Below are 19,937 nucleotides of genomic sequence, written 5' to 3' on the forward strand. Positions count from 1 at the left end.
GATAATATATTTCTATTACAATCTAGAATATTTAGAGTTTAAACAATTCAAATGAAGCATACATTTTAATATTTTAAATATTTGACACAACTATTCTGTTTTTTATGTCCTTCTACCTCATTAAGTAAATTATTTAATTTGTATTAACCTCCCTAATTTGTGTGGCTTATGTTAATTCAGACCTTTTCCTTTTTAGGATGACATGGGTATGAGGTCCTTGCTGCATTTGGTGTCTGGGACAAAAACCAACCCCGAAGATGCCCTAGCAGTTTTACTATATTTGTGAACTTTCAGAGGCATCCACTAACTCTTGAGAATGACCCACTGCAGAGGATGTGGACGCACCTGTACTGACTGACTGGCTTTTTTAGGAAGACACTGACGATATCGTATCTCAGCCATACTAGTGGCATACAAGTCTTATTACTCTTTGTCTGGAGAAAATCGCTCTACTTGTAGATAGACAATTTTTTTTATTGAAAACTTCAAACATTGCCCTCCGTTACTGAGGTGTTTCACTTGCATGTTGTTGAGCTGCAGGATTTGCTTGATTTCGATGTTGTGTTTCTTCATCTGTGCCATTACCACCACATCGTCATTGTATGGTGGAGTTTACTGCACACAGTTCTTTCATAGTGAGGTGTATGCATGTACCATCTAGTAGTGGTCTGTGATTGAGCAGAGCAGACTGCTCCATACACACACAGGTCTTTTATTCATATACTGTATGTCTAATACGTGTATAATGTCACGTCGAAGATCAATACGTGATAACATTTTTCAAGCCACAAATGAAGATATTTTATTTAGTTTTAAGGCTTTTCTTTATAATGTGACCTCACTATCCACAAGCTTGATTATAAAACATGATAATGGACTAGGTTTTTTTTACATTTATAAAATGCTTCACTTTGCCATAGGAAACTGTGTTCTAAACTATTTATACATATACACACCCCATAATTGTACAAAATTAACTGTGATTTGAAATACACCAAACATATTCATTAAATGAACTGCAATTCCACATCAATATTGCTCTCAGCTGGTCTTACCTAACAAAAGAGATATTTTCCTCTTCACTGCTTGTCTTCTCTGGGACATGCTATTACCAAATAAGGGAAAAATTGCCATTTTGTGGTAGGTTGAAATAAGGCCAACACGTTTTACCCATCTGTTTATTACATTTGCATTACATAGGCATCAAGAAGTTGAAGAAGACACATGGTAAGTTAAAACATACATCAAAAATAAGACAAACATGATTGTTCAATAAAGCTTTTAATAAAACAAGTGGCAAAATATTTCCCACCTCCTGCAAAAACCTGCAATTTATTTGGAAATACTAGCAAGGAGTTTAGATTTACATTTTGCTCCACAAAGGGTCTAACCAGCACATATGGACTTCACATGCAAGTGGAAAGAGTCAAAAGCCCAGAACATCTTGTCCAAAATTGAGACAGTGAGTTGGGGATAGCCATCCATTCCAAAAGGCCCCACCATTGCTATCTGGTTCAGCAGCAACAAAGGCCATGAACAAGTTAAAAGCAACATTATTATAATGCAGCAGAGCTTCACATTGTCCACTCCATTTAAATTCAAAGGCAACCTAAAGGAGCCTCACACGGTAAAACTGAAAACTAGAGAGACATTTGGTAAACACAGTTCATGCCTTCCAATTAAACCTTCAGTTTTTTTGTTGGTTTGGTCTTGCTCCACTGATCAAGTCTTATCTTTCAATGCAAGGAGGGAGTAAGCTGAGCATAGCACTTTTCTGTACAAACTGTGGGCATCCACCTCAGCTGGGAACGGAGCAGTCATTTAAAAATAAAACTATGGAAAAATACATTAAGAAAACAGAATATGGCAGCAAATTCCCATTGGCATACAGTGGCATTAATCATTGTAAGGTGGCATTCAGCCACTGTAATACAGGATGTGAGGATTACATTTACTCTTCAATAAAACACATGTACCTGTGTGAACAAATTTATATATATATGCATGATAGGACAACTCATATGTATATACACATATATACAGATTTAGTTTCCAAGAATAACTAACGATTCAGCATCTATAATTCCTCTGTCATCTGCAGTAAGGAGTTGATGGCAGCATCTTTATTTCCTCTCTGTGCTTCCATAACAGAGCGGATTACTTCTTTGTCCAAATTTGAAAACATGTCCTGCAGGGACTTAAGGTCCTCCTCGTTGTACAGGGGCTGTACATTGGCAGCTGGAGTAGGTACCCCCATTGGTACCATCCCTGGACTGTACACTGCTGGCATTCCTGAACGAAAATTGAACAAAAGAGAAAAACAGTTACCAGAAATACCACTTCCTAGAAATTAGGTACAGGTAAGAAGGAGAAAACACTGAAACATCAGGTTTTAGGATCTGAGGCAGAAATTTTATCAATATACAAGGGATATGTTTAATCTAAGCAGTTTATCAAAGATAAAACTTGGATGCATCACAGGATTGCCATGTAGCCAGACTGCCATGCTAGGTGGTTACTTCCACCGCCAAACCCCCCATAAGTTGAATGTTGAACAAAAACAAACTTAAAATTTTCAGCCTTTAATGTGAATTGACAAGAGTGGATGATTGGATTACCATTTAACAACATTTAAGCCATTTGTAATTCACTGATAACAAAGCTGGATATTTCAGATACACTGCTGTCCCAGAAGTGCCCAATGCATACAAACTCCAAAAATAGAAGATCCTCAAAGCAGTTACACAGAGGTCTTTATGCACTATTTAAAGCCAACAATAACATCACCATTGATTAGCTCAGAGTGTCAACTTCAGTGTCAATGTCATGCTCCAGATCCCCACTATTTGAAAGACAAAAAGGAGAGGCCACAGCACTTAGTCAGAGCAAAGTACTCAAACCTGAAGTGGTACTGGCAACAGAGCAGTAAGAATAAACAGAACTGTTATCACAGTATCAACTCCACTTCCTGTACACCAAAGCAACATTCAGGTTTCTGAACGTTCAGGAAGGGAAACTTAAATTCTCAAAGGCTATAAAAAAAAATCCTCAAAAAGAACAATATACAAAAAGAGAACACCTGTTGTGATAGACGGCCAGCAACACAATCCATCCAGGACGTCCCAGAATGGGAAGAGTTGAGAAGAGCAGCCTTTCCAGGACACTGCCTCCCCCAGGACACTCGGTGGCAGCTACCCTGGATGGTAAATGTACCCCAGATTCCGGCAGGGCATCATGGAGTCCATTTTCTCAGGCCTGTTGGGTGTCGCCAGGGATAGGTCATAAAGGACCTGGGGACTCCTATTTTTCCTACAACCCGGAAGTACTTCTGAGTCATGAGGACGGAAGCCCACAGCACTTCTGGGATGCTTGAGGACTGATGATGTGGCGTTTGACCCGGAAAAAGAGAAGGAGCACTTCCGGGTCAAGGAACATATAAAGGACTGTTCGAGTCCCAGCAAAGAGCCGGAGTTGGGAGGTTGGGTGACGAAGCTGTTTGGAGTGGAGGATTATTATTGTATTGTTGTGATTATTGATTATTATTGAATTGTGGCATGTGTGGTGCTTTGTGCACTTTATTGAAGAAGATAATTAAAAATTCTTCTTGGTGCTTTCATACGTGTCCTGGACCGCTGTCTGTTGGGTTTCACAGGGCAACAGCGCCCCTAGCGTCCACACCGTGAACTGAAATTGCACAACGTAGAGGGTGTTAAACTTGGACAATTCAAAATTAGTGTGCAAAGAGAATTACTAGCCAATTGTTCCAGTGACTGTACTAGCAATTCCAGTCCATAAGAGAACTAAAATCTGCAGGTCAAGCACTCGTGGTTTGCACTTTGTTATTAACCTGTAAGAAGTTGAAGTTCTCCCACACCGAAGTTCCCTATGACAACACACAGCCATGACTATAATTACTTGCAAGATGACAATCAGTGAATGGAGGTTCTGTCTTTCTGTCTGTTCTTCAAACATAAGAGTTTCCAGAAGATGACTTGATAGTGAAAATGATATGTGAGAAAATAAACCTCCCTTTGACTTAGAGATGGCAGCAACTTTCAAACTATAATCAAAGACAACAGCCCTGGACAAGAAGCCAGTCCTTCACAAAGCCTGTATCTTTTGTAAATTGCAAATTGTAGATGAATTGCTTTAAACACCAAAGGAGGATGATATCCTACAGAATCTCTTAGGACTTCAACTGAACTTGCAACTCATTATCAAAGGAACAATTTTTAATAAATGTAACATGCCAGGTAAAAAATTGCCAAGTTTTAACAAGATCTGTAAATTAAGTAAATCCTGCAAAAGGAAGCAAGACTGGGACAAAGAATTAGGCTTGTGATATTCACATTCTCTAACCATTTCAAGTCACAATTACTCAAAATCATGAGCAAGAGGAATTGCTTTCAACTGATCTGCATTTTATGAAGAAAAAAGTGAAATGCCAGCTCTTAAATTCTAGGCAAGGAATGTATTCTTGTTTTTAACATTAAATTGTTGGTGGCCTGAAGGACTTTTTTTTTAGTCAGCATCACATGTATTGTTGTTGTACAGCACATAACTAACTAAGAAGTCCTTCACAAAAATCAAAATCAATTCACTGAATTAGATCAAGGCCACATGGGCACACTTATGACAAACCCTTCAATGAATCTACAGCTAGTGTTTGACAAGTCAGAATTCTGTCTAGAGATGCTTGTAAGCAGATATTGTCTATTCAAACTCAAGGCACAGGTATTTCTAATTACATTTTGACCAGTGAAAAAGAAAAGATTTGCCATATCTCTTCTATGGAGCTTTTGGCAAGATATTTGGGTAACACTTTACAAAAATGCATCTACTACTCTTATGTAACAAGACCTTAACAAAAGCTCCTTTTGAACATTAGAACATTCTACACGATAACAGGCCATTTAGCCTAACAAAGCTTGCCAGTCCTGTCCTCTTATTTCTTCTAAAATAACATTAACTCTAGTTTTGAAATTCCTATAGTCCAACTGCTACACTACTTGGTAGCTTATTCCAAGTGTTTATGGTTCTTTGTATAAAGAAAAACCTCCTAAGGTTTGTCTGAAATTTACCCATAACAAGTTTCCAACCGAGTTCTCTTGTTCTCAATGAACTCATTTTAAAGTAATAGTCTCGATCCACTGTACTGATTCCCTTCATAATTTTAAACACTCAATTATGTCTCCCCTTAACATCTTCTTTTGCTTAAACTGAAAAGGCTCAGCTCTTTTAACCTTTCCTCATAATTCACCCCCTGGAGCCCTGGGATCTCTGGACTTTTGGTCTTCCCAACACTTATAAAACATCATTAGAGAGATTATTCTCTTTGTAGTGTGTCATATTGATATAACAAAATTATTTGTTAATATGAAGGATTCACAGGTCTTATACTAAATCCAGAATATTAAGAGAAATGTGTCTCAGTTAAGCCACCTCAGACAACTCAAAAGTGAAGTTTTGTTAGTAGGTCACATTTCAGAGATGAATACACGTTATTGATATGTGAAAAAGTGTTGTGAAAAATCTAAAGAAATATTTGTTAAGGTCTTGTTACATAATAGTAAATGAGAAATACATGAATTTTTGCAGTATCTAAACTAAAGTGTTACCAATATCTGTAACTTTAAAGGTAGAATTAATGATATCTTTGATGAGTTTGGAATAAAGCGATATACAATTTACTGTAACTGAAAATGTCTGTATATATTAAAGATACTTCAAATTTAAAGCTTCTAAAATTAATGGGGGAAAAAAAACCCAGTTTTCACTAGTGAAAATGATTTATAGGTATCTGCAATTCAAACATTTTATTCTAAATCTCTCAGATCTCCAATTAGAATTTTGAGTAGTCATGCATCACAAAGTACGTTAGGTCTCTGTAAGTCGCATCCGACTTGTCTGCTAAATGTTATGCAGAGATCTCAATTCATATTCTGAGGAGTCAAAAAATCATTTTTGTACATCTGAAATGCAATCCAGTTATGAATAAACAAAGGAAGGTATGACGCATCAAAACTGCTCGAGATACAGAGGCCTCCTATGCTCAAAGGGAAAACAAAGAATGTTAATGCATAAGATACAAGCATTTAAAACATGCAGCTTTCTAGCAAACATAAAAAACTGGTGCAGGTTTCTTAAATACTTGTACATTCTGTGCTAAGCTACAGCATAAAGATGGGAAAAAGGAGAAAAAAAAAAAAAAAGATTCTTAAGAGACGAAGCTCCTTGAGTGACTCGATAAAATCATCTACAGAAGAGGAATAGTTAAAGGCTTACAACAATCTGTAAGCTCAGCAAGAAAAGGGAGAGCTGCATGTGACGACAATGGAGAAGCAGCTCCAAATACACTGTCAGATTAAATCTCATCATGTAGCTAAACACAACTGTACAAATTAACCATAAGCCTTAACCTCTGTCCAGCATTATTTATCCTGCAGACATTTGCTATACCATTTATGTAACTGATCTGCTCCTCCTAGAGTTCCATAAATGGCCCATGGCAATAAAAACTCATGAACTTTTGCATAACTTATTTTGCAATTCATTACACTTAAATAAAATGTAAACTGCATACCTCAATGTTTAATTTTACAAAAAGGAAATGTTGTGGTCTTCGACCAGCAGACTAATCTGAAGCTCTGCACTCAGGAGAAAAAGAATGCCAGGAAACTTAGCAAAGAGAGTTTTCTTCCTAATGCACCACCTCAGGCAAAATTGCCACAGACATTTAAAAATGTGCAGAAATATAACTTTAGAGGTGATACACTCATGTTCTGTCAAACCAAGAGATGCTTACAAACATTGACCACCATAAATTACAGTATCTTTGTGAAACCCTTGCCTAGTACACCGACTGACTGGCCATCAGGCAGGCAATAGCTTGTCTTTACTGGGTCAGCAGAAAAATCTCCCAGTGCAAGCAGTTAAACTTACCACCTAGCCAGCTCTCTAAAAATACAATGTTATCCAAATAATTGACATTAGAGTATTAGATACAATATATCTAAAATATTAATATCTAGAGTACTTTCTGTTTATAAGCACAAAGCATACATAACTACATAAAATGTTTAGAAAATGTAACACACACCTGCAATGGGGACATAGCCCACTCCCTGTTGATAAACAGTTGGCATCAGGACAACGGGTGGTGCTTGCATCATAAGATTAGCAGGGACAGACTGCAAGAAAAAGAACAACAAATTTACTAAACCAGAAGGCTGTAACCTTTGGCATACTCCTTGGCAACTAAAAACAATGTACTCATTTAGTAAAAAACTAAATTTACAGAAGATCTTTAGAGCTAAGCATGCAAATACACACATACATAAAATAAGTAAAGCACAAAAATGTATTCAACTTAACTTTATACTGTATATGTTGTATACATGTCAATAAAGCAAATATACAACCTAACCCCAAACATTTCCCAAGTCATTTTCTATATTTGGCATATTTAAAAAGAGACTGGCTGATCTGTGGCCAAAAACTAAACACGCAAGACAAAGAACAGTGACAAACAAAAGCCATTGTCTCCCAAACAATGTTTTTGTGCAGCTCATTCTGCCAACCTGGAAGGGCAACAATATAAATGCCGATTAAATAATTTAGTATTTTGCAGGAAGGAGAAAAAAAAAAAAAAAAACACACACACACATTTCTCGAATTTCAAAGTACTTTTAGCAAGTCTTTGATATACAAAGGTACAAGTAAAAACTATGTTTTTGACCATTCAGTATTTATATCTTTACTTAAGTCTGAGATGAACCAGTTCTCCAATATGGGTAGTACCACTTAAAAAATAAAAAAAATATATTATTTAAAAATTGTACATATTGAGCTAACATTTAAAATTCAATTTAGTCTGGCACTGTGTATGGCCACTGTAAAAAACATGTTACTGCGTAATCAGCAATAACAGCCGTGATGCTTTGGGTTGGCTCCACTCTCCCTTGTCTCATCTAGGAGCCTCTTGAACCTGTAACTGTCGACAATCGTATACAGAGATGAGCTGAGCAAACACGGACATACACACTCAGCAAGGAACTGGTGAAAAAAGTGTCAGTGCTTTTACTTAAATTAAACCAAAAAAGAAAGGGCTATTTTAGGCACAGTGTTGCTTGTTCAGAGTGCAAACATTTTTTATAAATAATATTGCTGCATTCAGTCCACTACTTAAATGATGGAGCCTTTCTACACTTGCTAGAGCTTTTCTGACAGCTACACATTCAACATGATTTAAGTAGCACACAGTGTGGGATACTTTAAGAAACTACTACTTTGTGAATTAAAATATTAATGTTTAACTCCATCTCAGAATCATAGAAGTTCCAATGATTAAACTGCAAGCTTGAAATTATACCAGAAATTTTAATTTTCAGAAGATTGAAAAAGTTAAAATTAGATTAATATTGTGAACATGTGATGTTAAGCCAATAATCAACTCACAGAATATGACATGACCAGGTTGATCATCCCCTCCTTGTCATCCCCTTGTCTCCCACTCAAGGTGTACCATTCATCTTCCACCTTTCCATCTTTCAGGGATTCTGGAATTGTAATGTGCGTCCACGCAATTCTATCATCCATGGAGAATGCCCGCTGGAAAAATAAACAAACAAATAAAATATGTGCAAACAATACATAGCTTTTAAAATGTATCCAAACAATCTATAAAAAATAGTAATAGGAAGCTTACGTAAACAGAAGTATGGTAAAGCCAGTTACACAGTGGGATGAGAACATCACCAACTTCCAAAGTTGTTTATAAATCTTACCATTAGGCCAGTAAAGAAAGAGTAATTAAAGTGTCTGAATCACTGAAAGAATATTTTCATCAATATGTTTCAGGCTCTGACTACCACATATTCAAAAATAACCTTCAAAAACATATCCAAATGTTTAATCAACTGGACCAACAGTGCCATATTAGTACATTACTCGAAATGGCTTCTGTAACAATATTTGCTATTACACATGCTGAACAACATGAAAAAGTTCATTAATGAATGAGATTTTATTCCTTAAAATGTTAAAAATATTTCTTAAATAGCAGTGAACAAGTTCCAAAGTTGATGAATCTTATGCCTCCTTAAAGGTGATGATGGATTATAATATAAATGGTTAAAATATACAGGTTAATAACAATGCCACATTTCATTTCAAGACTTCAACAAAAATGGTACAATATAAAACACTAGAGACAAATTCCAAGCAGCTGCATGCCAAGTACACCACACCATACAATTATCCAGAGCTTCCAAGATATGCCCCACTACAACATATTTATAAAATACTAGCTACACATGACTTGCAAGAACTAATCATTTCAGGAAACAATACAAACTAAATTCCAGAATGCCTTTTGTCTGCCTATAAACTCTGATAAAGTGATTTTCTTCTCACATGGTTGCATTCCTGTTCGTCTGTAAAGAGAAAGGCAGTTAAAACAAATTATGGAATCATTATGAAATGAAACATGAACAAATGAAAGTTCTGTGATGGCAATCGTAAGGATAAAACTAGTAACGTGAAGAACTTTTTAAAGTTCTTCACAGGCAGAGGACAGGATAAATCTCAAAAGAATGCAGAAAGAAAGGTCGGTATCACACTTTCAGAAGAGACTGTTAAAGCATACAAGCCTTATTTAGGCATTGTTATTGACTCGGATCTAAACATTAAATTTTGTATTACCCATACCACTAACTAATTAAAAAAAAAAATTTTTTTTTCAGTTAATGAACACTACAAAAATTAGACTTTTTAACACGCTGACAACTTTTTGCCAACTAGACTACTATAATACAACCCTAACAGAAACATTTTCACCAGTAAAAGATAATCTGAGGACATCTCACCAATCTTTGCATCTTTACATTGGTTTCTAAATACTATTAATTGCGGAGTGCCTATTCCCTTATATTCCCAGTTGATCCTCAAACATTGGTGTTGAAGATATCAGGTAGTCTTTTGTTGTTATGAACCAAACATCTGGAATGCTTTGCCAATTGAAATATACCAGGCTAATAAAATGAAAGGTTTTCTTTTACCCCTCCTTGAACCGTCACATTATCGTGGTGGAGGGGTTTGCATGTCCCAATGATCCTAGGAGCTATGTTGCCCGGGGCTTTATGCCCCTGGTAGGGCAACCCAAGGCAAACTGGTCCTAGGTGAGGGATGAGACAAAGAGCGGTTCAACAAACCTCCAATGACGAAAGAAAACTTTGGACAACGTTTTCCCTTGCCCGGACACGGGTCACCGGGGCCCCCCTCTGGAGCCAGGCCTGGAGGTGGGGCTCGATAGCGAGCGCGCAGTGGCCGTGCCTGCTCCCATGGGGCTCGGCCGGGCACAGCCCGAAGAGGTAACGTGGGTCCTCCTCCCCATGGGCTCACCACCTATGGGAGGGGCCAAGGAGGTTGGGTGCAGTGTGAGTTGGGTGGTGGCCGAAGGCAGGGACCTTGGCAGTCTGATCCTCGGCTACAGAAACTGGCTCTTGGGACGTGGAATGTCACCTCTCTGAAGGGTAAGGAGCCTGAGCTACTGCGCGAGGTTGAGAGGTTCCGGCTAGATATAGTCGGACTTACCTGGACGCACAGCTTGGACTCTGGAACCAGTCTCCTTGAGAGGGGCTGGACTCTCTACCACTCTGGAGTTGCCCCCGGTGAAAGGCGCCGAGCAGGTGAGGGCATACTTATTGCCCCCCGACTTGGAGCCTGTGTGTTGGGGTTTACCCAGTTGGACGAGAGGGTGGCCTCCCTCCGCCTTTGGGTTGGGGGTGGGGGGGGTCATTGGGGATGGAGGATCCAGACTGTTGTTTGGACTCCTTTTTGGAGTCCCTGGAGGGGGTGCTAGAGGGCGTACCTTCTGGGGACTCCCTCGTTCTGCTGGGAGACTTCAATGCTCACGTGGGCAATGACAGTGAGACCTGGAAGGGCGTGATTGGGAGGAACGGCCCCCCTGATCTGAACCCGAGCGGTGTTTGGTTATTGGACTTCTGTGCTCTTCACGGATTGTGCATAATGAACACCATGTTCAAGCATAGGGGTGTTCATATGTGCACTTGGCACCAGGACACCCTAGGCCTCAGGTCGATGATCGACTTTGTGGTCGTGTCATCGGACTTGCGGCCATATGTCTTGGACACTCAGGTGAAGAGAGGCGGAGCTGTCAACTGATCACCACCTGGTGGTGAGTTGGCTTCAATGGTGGGGAAAATGCCGGTCAGACCTGGTAGGCCCAAACGTGTTGTGAGGGTCTGCTGGGAGCGGCTGGCAGAGTCCCCTGTCAGAAGTAGCTTCAACTCCCACCCCGAGGGAGGTGGGGACATTGAGTCGAATGGGCCATGTTCCATGCCTCTATTGTTGAGGCGGCTGACGGAGCTGTGGCCGCAAGGTGGTCGGTGCCTGTCGTGGCGGCAATCCCCGAACCTGTTGGTGGACACCGGTGGTGAGGGATGCCGTCAAGCTGAAGGAGTCCTATAGGACCTTTTTGTCCTGTAGGTCTCTGGAGACAGCTGATAGGTACCGGCAGGCCAAGCGGAACGCGGCTTCGGTGGTTGCGGAGGCAAAAACTTCGGGCATGGGAGGAGTTTGGAGGCCATGGAGAGCGACTTTGGACGGCCGAGGAGATTCTGGTCCACCGTCCGGCGTCTCAGGAGGGAAGCAGTGCAGTGTCAACACCGTATATAGTGGGGATGGTGCGCTGCTGACCTCGACTTCGGGACGTTGTGGGTCGGTGGGGGAGTACTTCGAAGACCTCCTCAATCCCACTAACATGCCTTCCAATGAGGAAGCAGAGCCTGGGGACTCTGAGGTGGGCTCTCCCATCTCTGGGACTGAAGTCACCGAGGTGGTCAAAAAACTCCTTGGTGGCAGGGCCCGGGGTGGATGAGATCACCGGAGTTCCTTAAGGCTCTGGATGTTGTAGGACTGTCTTGGTTGACACGTCTCTGCAACATCGCATGGACATCGGGACAGTGCCTCTGGATTGGCAGACCGGGGTGGTGGTCCCCTCTTTAAAAGGGGACGGAGGGTGTGTTCCAACTATAGAGGGATCACACTCCTCAGCCTCCCTGGAAAAGTCTATTAAGGGGTCCTGGAGAGGAGGGTCCATCGGATAGTCGAAACTCGGATTCAGGAGGAACAGTGTGGTTTTAGTACTGGTCGCGGAACAGTGGACCAGCTCTTCACCCTTAGCAGAATCCTGGAGGGTGCATGGGAGTTTGCCCAACCAGTCTACATGTGTTTTGTGGACTTGGAAAAGGCATTCGACCGTGTCCCTCGGGGAATCCTGGGGGTGCTCGGGAGTATGGGGTACGGACCCCTGATAAGAGCTGTTCGGTCCTGTACAACCGGTGTCAGAGCTTGGTCCGCATTGCGGCAGTAAGTCAGCCCGTTTCCAGTGAGAGTTGGACTCCGCCAGGGCTGCCCTTTGTCACCGATTCTGTTCATAACTTTTATGGACAGAATTTCTAGGTGCAGCCAGGGTGTTGAAGGGGTCCGGTTTGGTGGACTCAGGATTGGGTCACTGCTTTTGCAGATGATGTTGTCCTGTTTGCTTCATCAGGCCGTGATGTTCAGCTCTCTCTGGATCGGTTCGAAGCTGAGATGAGAATCAGCACCTCCAAATCCGAGATCATGGTCCTCAGCCGGAAAAGGGTGGAGTGCCCTCTCAGGGTTGGGGGAGAGATCCTGTCCCAAGTGTAGGAGTTTAAGTATCTCGGGGTCCTGTTCACGAGTGAGGGAAGAATGGAGCGCGAGATCGACAGGCGGATCGGTGAGTCATGGTGAAAAAGGAGCGGAGCCGTAAGGCAAAGCTCTCAATTTACCAGTCGATCTACGTTCCTACCCTCACCTATGGTCATGAGCTATGGGTAGTGACCGAAAGAACGAGATCGCGAATACAAGCGGCTGAAATGAGTTTCCTCCGCAGGGTGTCTGGGCTTTCCCTTAAAGATAGGGTGAGAAGCTCAGTCATCCGGGAGGGGCTCAGAGTAGAGCCGCTGCTCCTCCGCATCGAGAGGAGTCAGATGAGGTGGCTCGGGCATCTGATCAGGATGTCTCCTGGACGCCTCCCTGGTGAGGTGTTCCAGGCACGTCCAACCGGGAGGAGGCCCCGGGGAAGACCCAGGACGCACTGGAGGGACTATGTCTCCCGGCTAGCCTGGGAATGCCTTGGGATTCTCCCAGAAGAGCTAGAAGTGGTGGCCGGGGAGAGGGAAGTCTGGGCTTCTCTGCTTAAGCTGCTGCCCCCGCGACCCAACCTCGGATAAGCGGAAGAGGATGGATGGATGGATGGTTTTCTTTTAAGTTGGCTTTTTCTGAATTCTTTCTTGCACCGGTTCTAACTGATTAAAGTATATGATATTGCAAAACATATTATAAATACTTACAGTCTTTACTAACCTCAATGAGTCTACATTTTATTTTCTGTGGTGACACCTTGCACCATAGCCCTGGAGCCACTTATTAAAGTACTCTGTAGCTGCCTGTGATTTTTTAGGGGATGGAAATACTTCAATTGTTTACAAGATCCACTGTATTTAATTATCAAGGACAAGACATCATAATAATGAACTACTTTAACACATTTTGCTTGATACAATGAAAGGTGAGTGGTCTTTTGGCCTTGGAATTCCCGTAAATTTACCTACTCCAGAATCTTACCAGCTGGATTTTTTATTTCCAAGTACTCCCTAGCTATTTGACCATAGCATCAGACTACTGTTAAAAACCGTTAGACTTAAAAAATGAGTTTATTATTTTGTATTTTTTTTTTTCTTGCAATTGCATTTTTTCTTTAACTTATATAGAGCAATTTGAGCTACATATTTTAACTTCAAATGGTCTATATAAAAATGCTAGTGTTGTTTTTCAGAGGATGTCTATTTGGAACAGTGCATGCAGAGAGATCATTTGGTTCCTAACGAAGACAAGTATTCATGAACGTCAGCTGTATCATTAATACCATGGCAGATAGGGCAATGAAGGTAACAATAATATAAACATACTCTTCTGAAGTAAAAAGTGTCATTGTCTTTTACTAACACGTGATGAGAACATAGCCATTGCAGACAAGGCCCAGTTACTAATTTTAACTTGAAACAAATCCAGATCTCTCAGTTACTGAGTAGTATCTGGGTATGGCAGCAGAACAGACAGGGACATTTTTGTTTAAACTGAGGTGTGTGAGTGAATGAAACGAATTTACCTTGGAAGAAATCAGTGGCGATTACAATTGAGGTGGTGCCCACAATACAGCCCATAGAACCAGGCAAGCGGGCCTAGTGACACAAACATTAGTGGAGGAGAAATGGATGGATTGCTGATGAAAGATCACTCCGTTATTCATAAAAAGGCATTTTTTGGCAAGTTGCTCAAAAAAAAGATTGTATCATAAATACTGTAATAACACCTACTGATTCCATTATAAGGAGCACTGTGATGATGCGGGTTCTGGCTCCACACTCCCATTGCTGATTAGAAGCACTTGAACCCAACACCATCGATAATGTTACCGAGTGAGCTAGTCAGTGGAGGCAATAAACAATTGAGCAAGGGGATGGTAAAAAAATGCAAAAGTGCTTTTATTAAAACAGTCAACAAAAACAGTGTTCAAATAAATAAAGTGCAGTGCTTTCCAAAATCTTCATTAAATAACTAAATCCATAAAAGGAACGTGGAGGTAAAAATCAATAAATAGAACAATCCTTTAAAAACGAGGTTAAAACGTCTTACAGGAAGCAGTCTTTAAAAAAAAAAAAACACAACAATAACAAGCCTGGTGCATCTTTTCTGTTAGCATCTCACCTGCTTCTCCCAGTTTAGGCTTTGCAGCAGGCGAGACGCTCTCTGCAGCTGCCCTCTTCAACTCCTGCACGAGACTGGAGACCTCCTGATCCCTGGCTTCGGTCTGGTTCTCATCCCAACCTCGGAGACTTGGCTTCCCTGACAACCAGGACGCTCATGCCAGGGAGTTTACCGCCCAAGCCTCCCGACTCCCGCAGCCTTCTCAGCCTTACGCGGCCAGCCATCTTTCTCTGGTTACTCCCGCTACCTGGTCGCTCAGCGGAAGCAACAACTCCAACCCCTGGGTGTAGGCCTAACACCCAGGCCCTCGCAGCCGCCCACGAGCGCTCGTTCGCTCGCTCTCCACACACCGACCTGCATCCTCGCTCCCTCTAACCTCCGTCCTCTTCCTTTTCTCTCTTGTTCTTTTTTTCCACCCCTCCAACTGACTTGCGCTTCTGTTTAAGCAACGAAGGACCATAGCAGCTGCAGCAAATTAGCCACAGAACAATGACGGATGTGGGCAGTCCCTCACCTGTGCACTCGGTGAGAAACACCCACACCGCTGATCGTCCCGCGGCTTGCCATGGCCCAATGCCCCCTCGCTAAGCAACCGCGAGAGCGGTGATTATTTATTTAAAACGGCCTTTGCTAAACGAGCTCAGCGAGCTGTGGACCCGCTATACCACAAGCACTCTAAAACAAAATACTTTTCTGCCCCTCACTCCTTTACTTTCTTACATATTTGCACCTAAACTTGGACTACTTCCTTTAGCTGTTCCTCTCCATCCAACACTTTCACGGTTCCTTCTTTTTTTTCTGACTGTCTTTTTGCCAACTCCTTTCTCGCTTCTGGGTGTGCACCACCTACCCCTCTATATAGTAGTTAAGTACACCAGCACCTCTTCTAAAGGAGGTGTGTGTTCTCCTAACATGAAGTAGGTAACTAAAATTTTACATTTAATTAAAAAAATTTGCAATTCAGTGCAGGAGAATGCACAAGAAAATGGAATATGCAATCATGGTTTGAATATTTAAACAAATAAATGGAAAAGGAAGTAAAAATATAAAGTCCTGCAATATTCATATACATGAATCTTTACACTTTGTAGTATTTAACCTAACATTTCCTGTAATTGCTTGCATGCACTCTGGGGAAAATTAGTGATTATAATTTGAGTGCCACTAAAAAAAAAAAAAGATACTGTATTTGCACCACTGTGTCTATTGTTTTAACTTCTGCACTATTGTGTCTATTGTTTTAACTGTACTTTCTCATTGGCTAGTTACTGTAACTAGTAACTAGAGTTAGCTAACTAGAGTATGATATATTAGTCCTTCACTTTTTTCATTGCAGACAAGGGAAAAAATGTAGAGATGTATCAGATAAAAAACAGGCTTTCAGATAGATAGATAGATAGATAGATAGATAGATCTTTGATTCTTCAAAAGAACGTGATGCTACATTACTGATAGCCATCTTCATGATGTATTATGAATCACTATAGACATCAAGCCAGAAATTGATAAATTGACTCTAAGCAATCGTTGCCAGTTTTTCAGACAGAGCAGCTAAATGTGTGTGAGGCATATAACACTGTCACCAACTAAAATGACGTAACTGTTGTCTCTTCATCAAAACTTAATTCTACTTTATTATTCCAAGACATTTTTTTCTGTTCCACAAGGTTAACACACAATGCCAATCTGGATCATAAGAAATGTGAAATCTCATAATCTGATCTTCATTTGCACACAGGCTTACCATCATAAGCTCCCATGTCTTAAACTACTGGTTCAGTGTGATGAGATCATCCATCCATTATTCAGCCCACTATATATACTAACTACAGGGTCACAGGGGTCTACTGGGGCCAATCCTAGCCAACAAAGGGCGCAAGGCAGGAAACAAACCCTGGGCAGGGCACCAGCCCACCACAGGGTGCACACACACACACACACACACACACACAAACACCAAGCACACACTAGGAACAATTTAGAATCGCCAATGCACCTAACCTGCATGTCTTTGGACTGTGGGAGGAAACCGGAGTACCTGGAGGAAACCCACACAGAAACGGGGAGAACATGCAAACTCCACGCAGGGTGGACCCGGGAAGCGAACCACAGTCTCCTAACTGTGAGGCAGCAGCGCTACCCACTGCGCCACCGTGCCGGCCGTAATGAGATCATGAGCACCATTATGAAAATATTAAGATTGAGACTTATTTGATCTATGGAGTGAGGTTCTGCCAGATTAGTCGAGTGTTGGCCATAGCCACAAATCACAAAGTACATCTTTAGGTGCCTATGTTAGGTGGAAACACATTACTCACCATGATGAAGAGAAAACAACAAAACTGGGAAGCAAGTCCAGAGGATGCTAAAAACAATAATAATGAAATGTTTGTATCTTCCCAAAATTAGGGTTCTCAATTTTAACTCACCTCATCAAAAATCTCCAAATAAAATGAGTCCACTCCTGGAGGTACAGTACACTGGATGACTTTATTCCAACGTGGGTTCTTAGCACCATTGTGAGCCGTGGGAGTCTCATACACAGCATAACCTAGACGGATGCGGCAGTATGGGTCCATCCTTGTCATGCCATAATTCTTTGCCAGCTTTGCCTATTAAATATGAAAATGGATTCAGTCAAAGGCAGCAGTCTCCTCAAAACAATAAAACAGCTAAATTAACTGCTACAAAATTTGTAATTTAAACATACAGCAACAGATGTTTAAAATATTTTAAACAGTGCCTTTCTGTAATGAACACCATTCCAAGTGTTTTTTTAAACAATTAAAAAGATTATTAAAAAAAATGTACAATTTGTAAGTACTTGTGCAGCACAAGCTCTACATACATTGTTAGTGGTGGGAACTAAAACAGTAGCACTGTGCTTTAAGATACAACACTTTAGGCTCTTTTGGGAGCTTTACTTTCTATATACAGTATGCAGCTGTGGACCGAGACCATATATTATTTTAAAAGAATTGTCTGTAACATCAGCAAAACCAAAGAACTGACTATTGATTTTTCCTGCAGCAATGAGTCTCTACGACTGGTCACTTATTCAGGGAGTGGATGTGGAGATGGTGCACTGCTACAAGTACTTAGACTGATCTCTTAACACAAAGGAACTACTACATAAGAATGGACAGAACAGACTCTTTGTCTAAGGAGTGACAGTGACATCCTTTACATGTTTTTTTAACTGCAATTTTTACATGCTGTAGTGTACATGGCCAGTGACATCACCTCAAGAGAGGCTCAACAAATCAGCAAGATAATTAAAAAAAGAAGGGTCAAGTTATGGGATGTGCTCTCAACCCACTGAAAGCTGTAGTGTAAGAAAGAAAGAAGACAAAACTGATCACCATTATGAACAATGCTGCACATTCCCTCTCTGACACAATAGTTTTGCGTATTTTCAGTCAACAAATAATTCAGAAGAAGTGTGTAAAGAAACACTACTGGAGCTCCTTCATACTTACTCCAGTACACATTTATAATGCCTGACTGTGACTGCTCTCTTATCATTAAAAAAGTCAGACATTTTTTTTTTTTTTTGTAATTCTCTGTGTTGACTTGCGGGAGTTGTTAAAATATTTTCATATTTTCTTGAGCTTCTATAAAAAGCTAAATTTCCCTCTAGGGACAAATAAAGTACAATCTTTCCCTCTAAACATATAGATATAGTGGTTATAACTGTAGTTTAAGAGGACAGAATATAAATGCTTTGAAATGGATCAAGAGCTTTCAATTGTGAGTAAAATAAAATCCTTTTATGAAAATGTGACCTGACAGAGGAAGGTGAATGGATCTTCAGCTTCACTTTATCTGTGACCCCGATCCTACTAGTGATCACAGCAGCTTTTCAATGCTTCCATTCAGATGCACAAATCTGAGCTGATCATTAGGATTTGGAAGCATTTCTGCCAAGACAAAATTTTTACTTATGTTATTACAACTTTGGCTTCTGGAACACCTCCAACTGGCATATTTGTGGCCATCTTTCACAAACCATAAATTCAAATAAGCAAGGCTATATCCTACATGTAATCCATCCTTACTTTCATGTTGGTTTAAAAACCCAAGACTCAGACCATGTTACATGCTGTTAATTCTATCCTTATATCTGTATAAGCTACATGACTGCAAGCTTAATTAATCCAATTAATAACTTTACCAACATGCAACAGTACATAGGACAAACGGCAAGTGTTAGAGGAGTATTTGAGATGTCGATACTCAATTCCATTTCTGTCATTTGTATCTGCCATTTCCTTACATTTAAGAGGATCACTATTTCTTTAGATTGACCCGTGCTCTACTGAACTCATACCTGCACCACTGTAATACTGAGTCTTCCCACTGTCCCCATGGTTCCTCCAAACTGAAGCTGCTGTGCTGCCTGTGCATCCAGTTGGATCTGCTGTTGCTGCTGGGTAGGAGTGATACGGAGAAAATCCTGTGGCAGTTCTCCAATGAACACCTATGTAATGAAACAGAACTTAGCTGAATAATAATAATAATACATTTATATAGCATCTTTCTCATGCGCAACGCACATAATTTCAGAATATGTTTAATAATAAAAGTTAAAAAAAAATAATGCTTTTAAAATTACCCAAATAAAATTCACTTGCTATGACAATACTCCTAATTCGCCCTCCCCTGCTGTTATTTGGAGATCATTTCACAATGCTATTTGCTAATGTCACTACAAGCTCAACTTGTCTGTTGGGAGGATAATAAATGAACTCGCTGACAAGCAGATAACAAAAAAATATAAGGTAATTGTCATAACTTGCACATAAGAGGGACAAATAAAACCTGATTTTCCACGGATATTAATTAGAAAAAGGAGACTCAAATCAGTCATTAATACACTTCTTTAGAATGGGAAACAAATCCAGAAAAGGAAAAAAAAAAATCTGTCAGTAAGAAAAAAAAATAAGGAATACTCTGACTAAACAGGAGTGAACCTACAGAAGCATAGTTTTCCCTAGAAAGGAGATCTACCAAGTTCATCTGTTTATTTGCTATATTCTGTGCACCCATGCTCTCAATTACTGCCAAGTCAGATGAATCTCACATCAGTGTAGATGCAGGAAATTGCCTTTAGCGGTATA

General features: G+C 40.5%; 1 protein-coding gene across 1 annotated transcript in view; it reads right to left on the minus strand.

The window, feature by feature from the left end:
* Positions 1 to 1,164: 1,164 nt before the first annotated feature.
* The window catches only part of LOC120529432 (toll interacting protein), a 33,048-nt gene continuing 14,275 nt past the window's right edge, over positions 1,165 to 19,937 (minus strand). The window contains exons 2-6 of the mRNA XM_039753221.1: positions 19,148 to 19,297; positions 17,247 to 17,429; positions 8,458 to 8,610; positions 7,100 to 7,190; positions 1,165 to 2,292 (exon numbers count right to left, since the gene is read on the minus strand). Coding sequence (XP_039609155.1) covers positions 2,078 to 2,292; positions 7,100 to 7,190; positions 8,458 to 8,610; positions 17,247 to 17,429; positions 19,148 to 19,297 — 792 coding nt within the window. The 3' untranslated portion in view covers positions 1,165 to 2,077. The remainder of the gene's footprint in view (positions 2,293 to 7,099; positions 7,191 to 8,457; positions 8,611 to 17,246; positions 17,430 to 19,147; positions 19,298 to 19,937) is intronic.

This window comes from Polypterus senegalus, chromosome 1, assembly GCF_016835505.1.
Source record: "Polypterus senegalus isolate Bchr_013 chromosome 1, ASM1683550v1, whole genome shotgun sequence".
Taxonomy (NCBI): Eukaryota; Metazoa; Chordata; class Cladistia; order Polypteriformes; family Polypteridae; genus Polypterus; species Polypterus senegalus.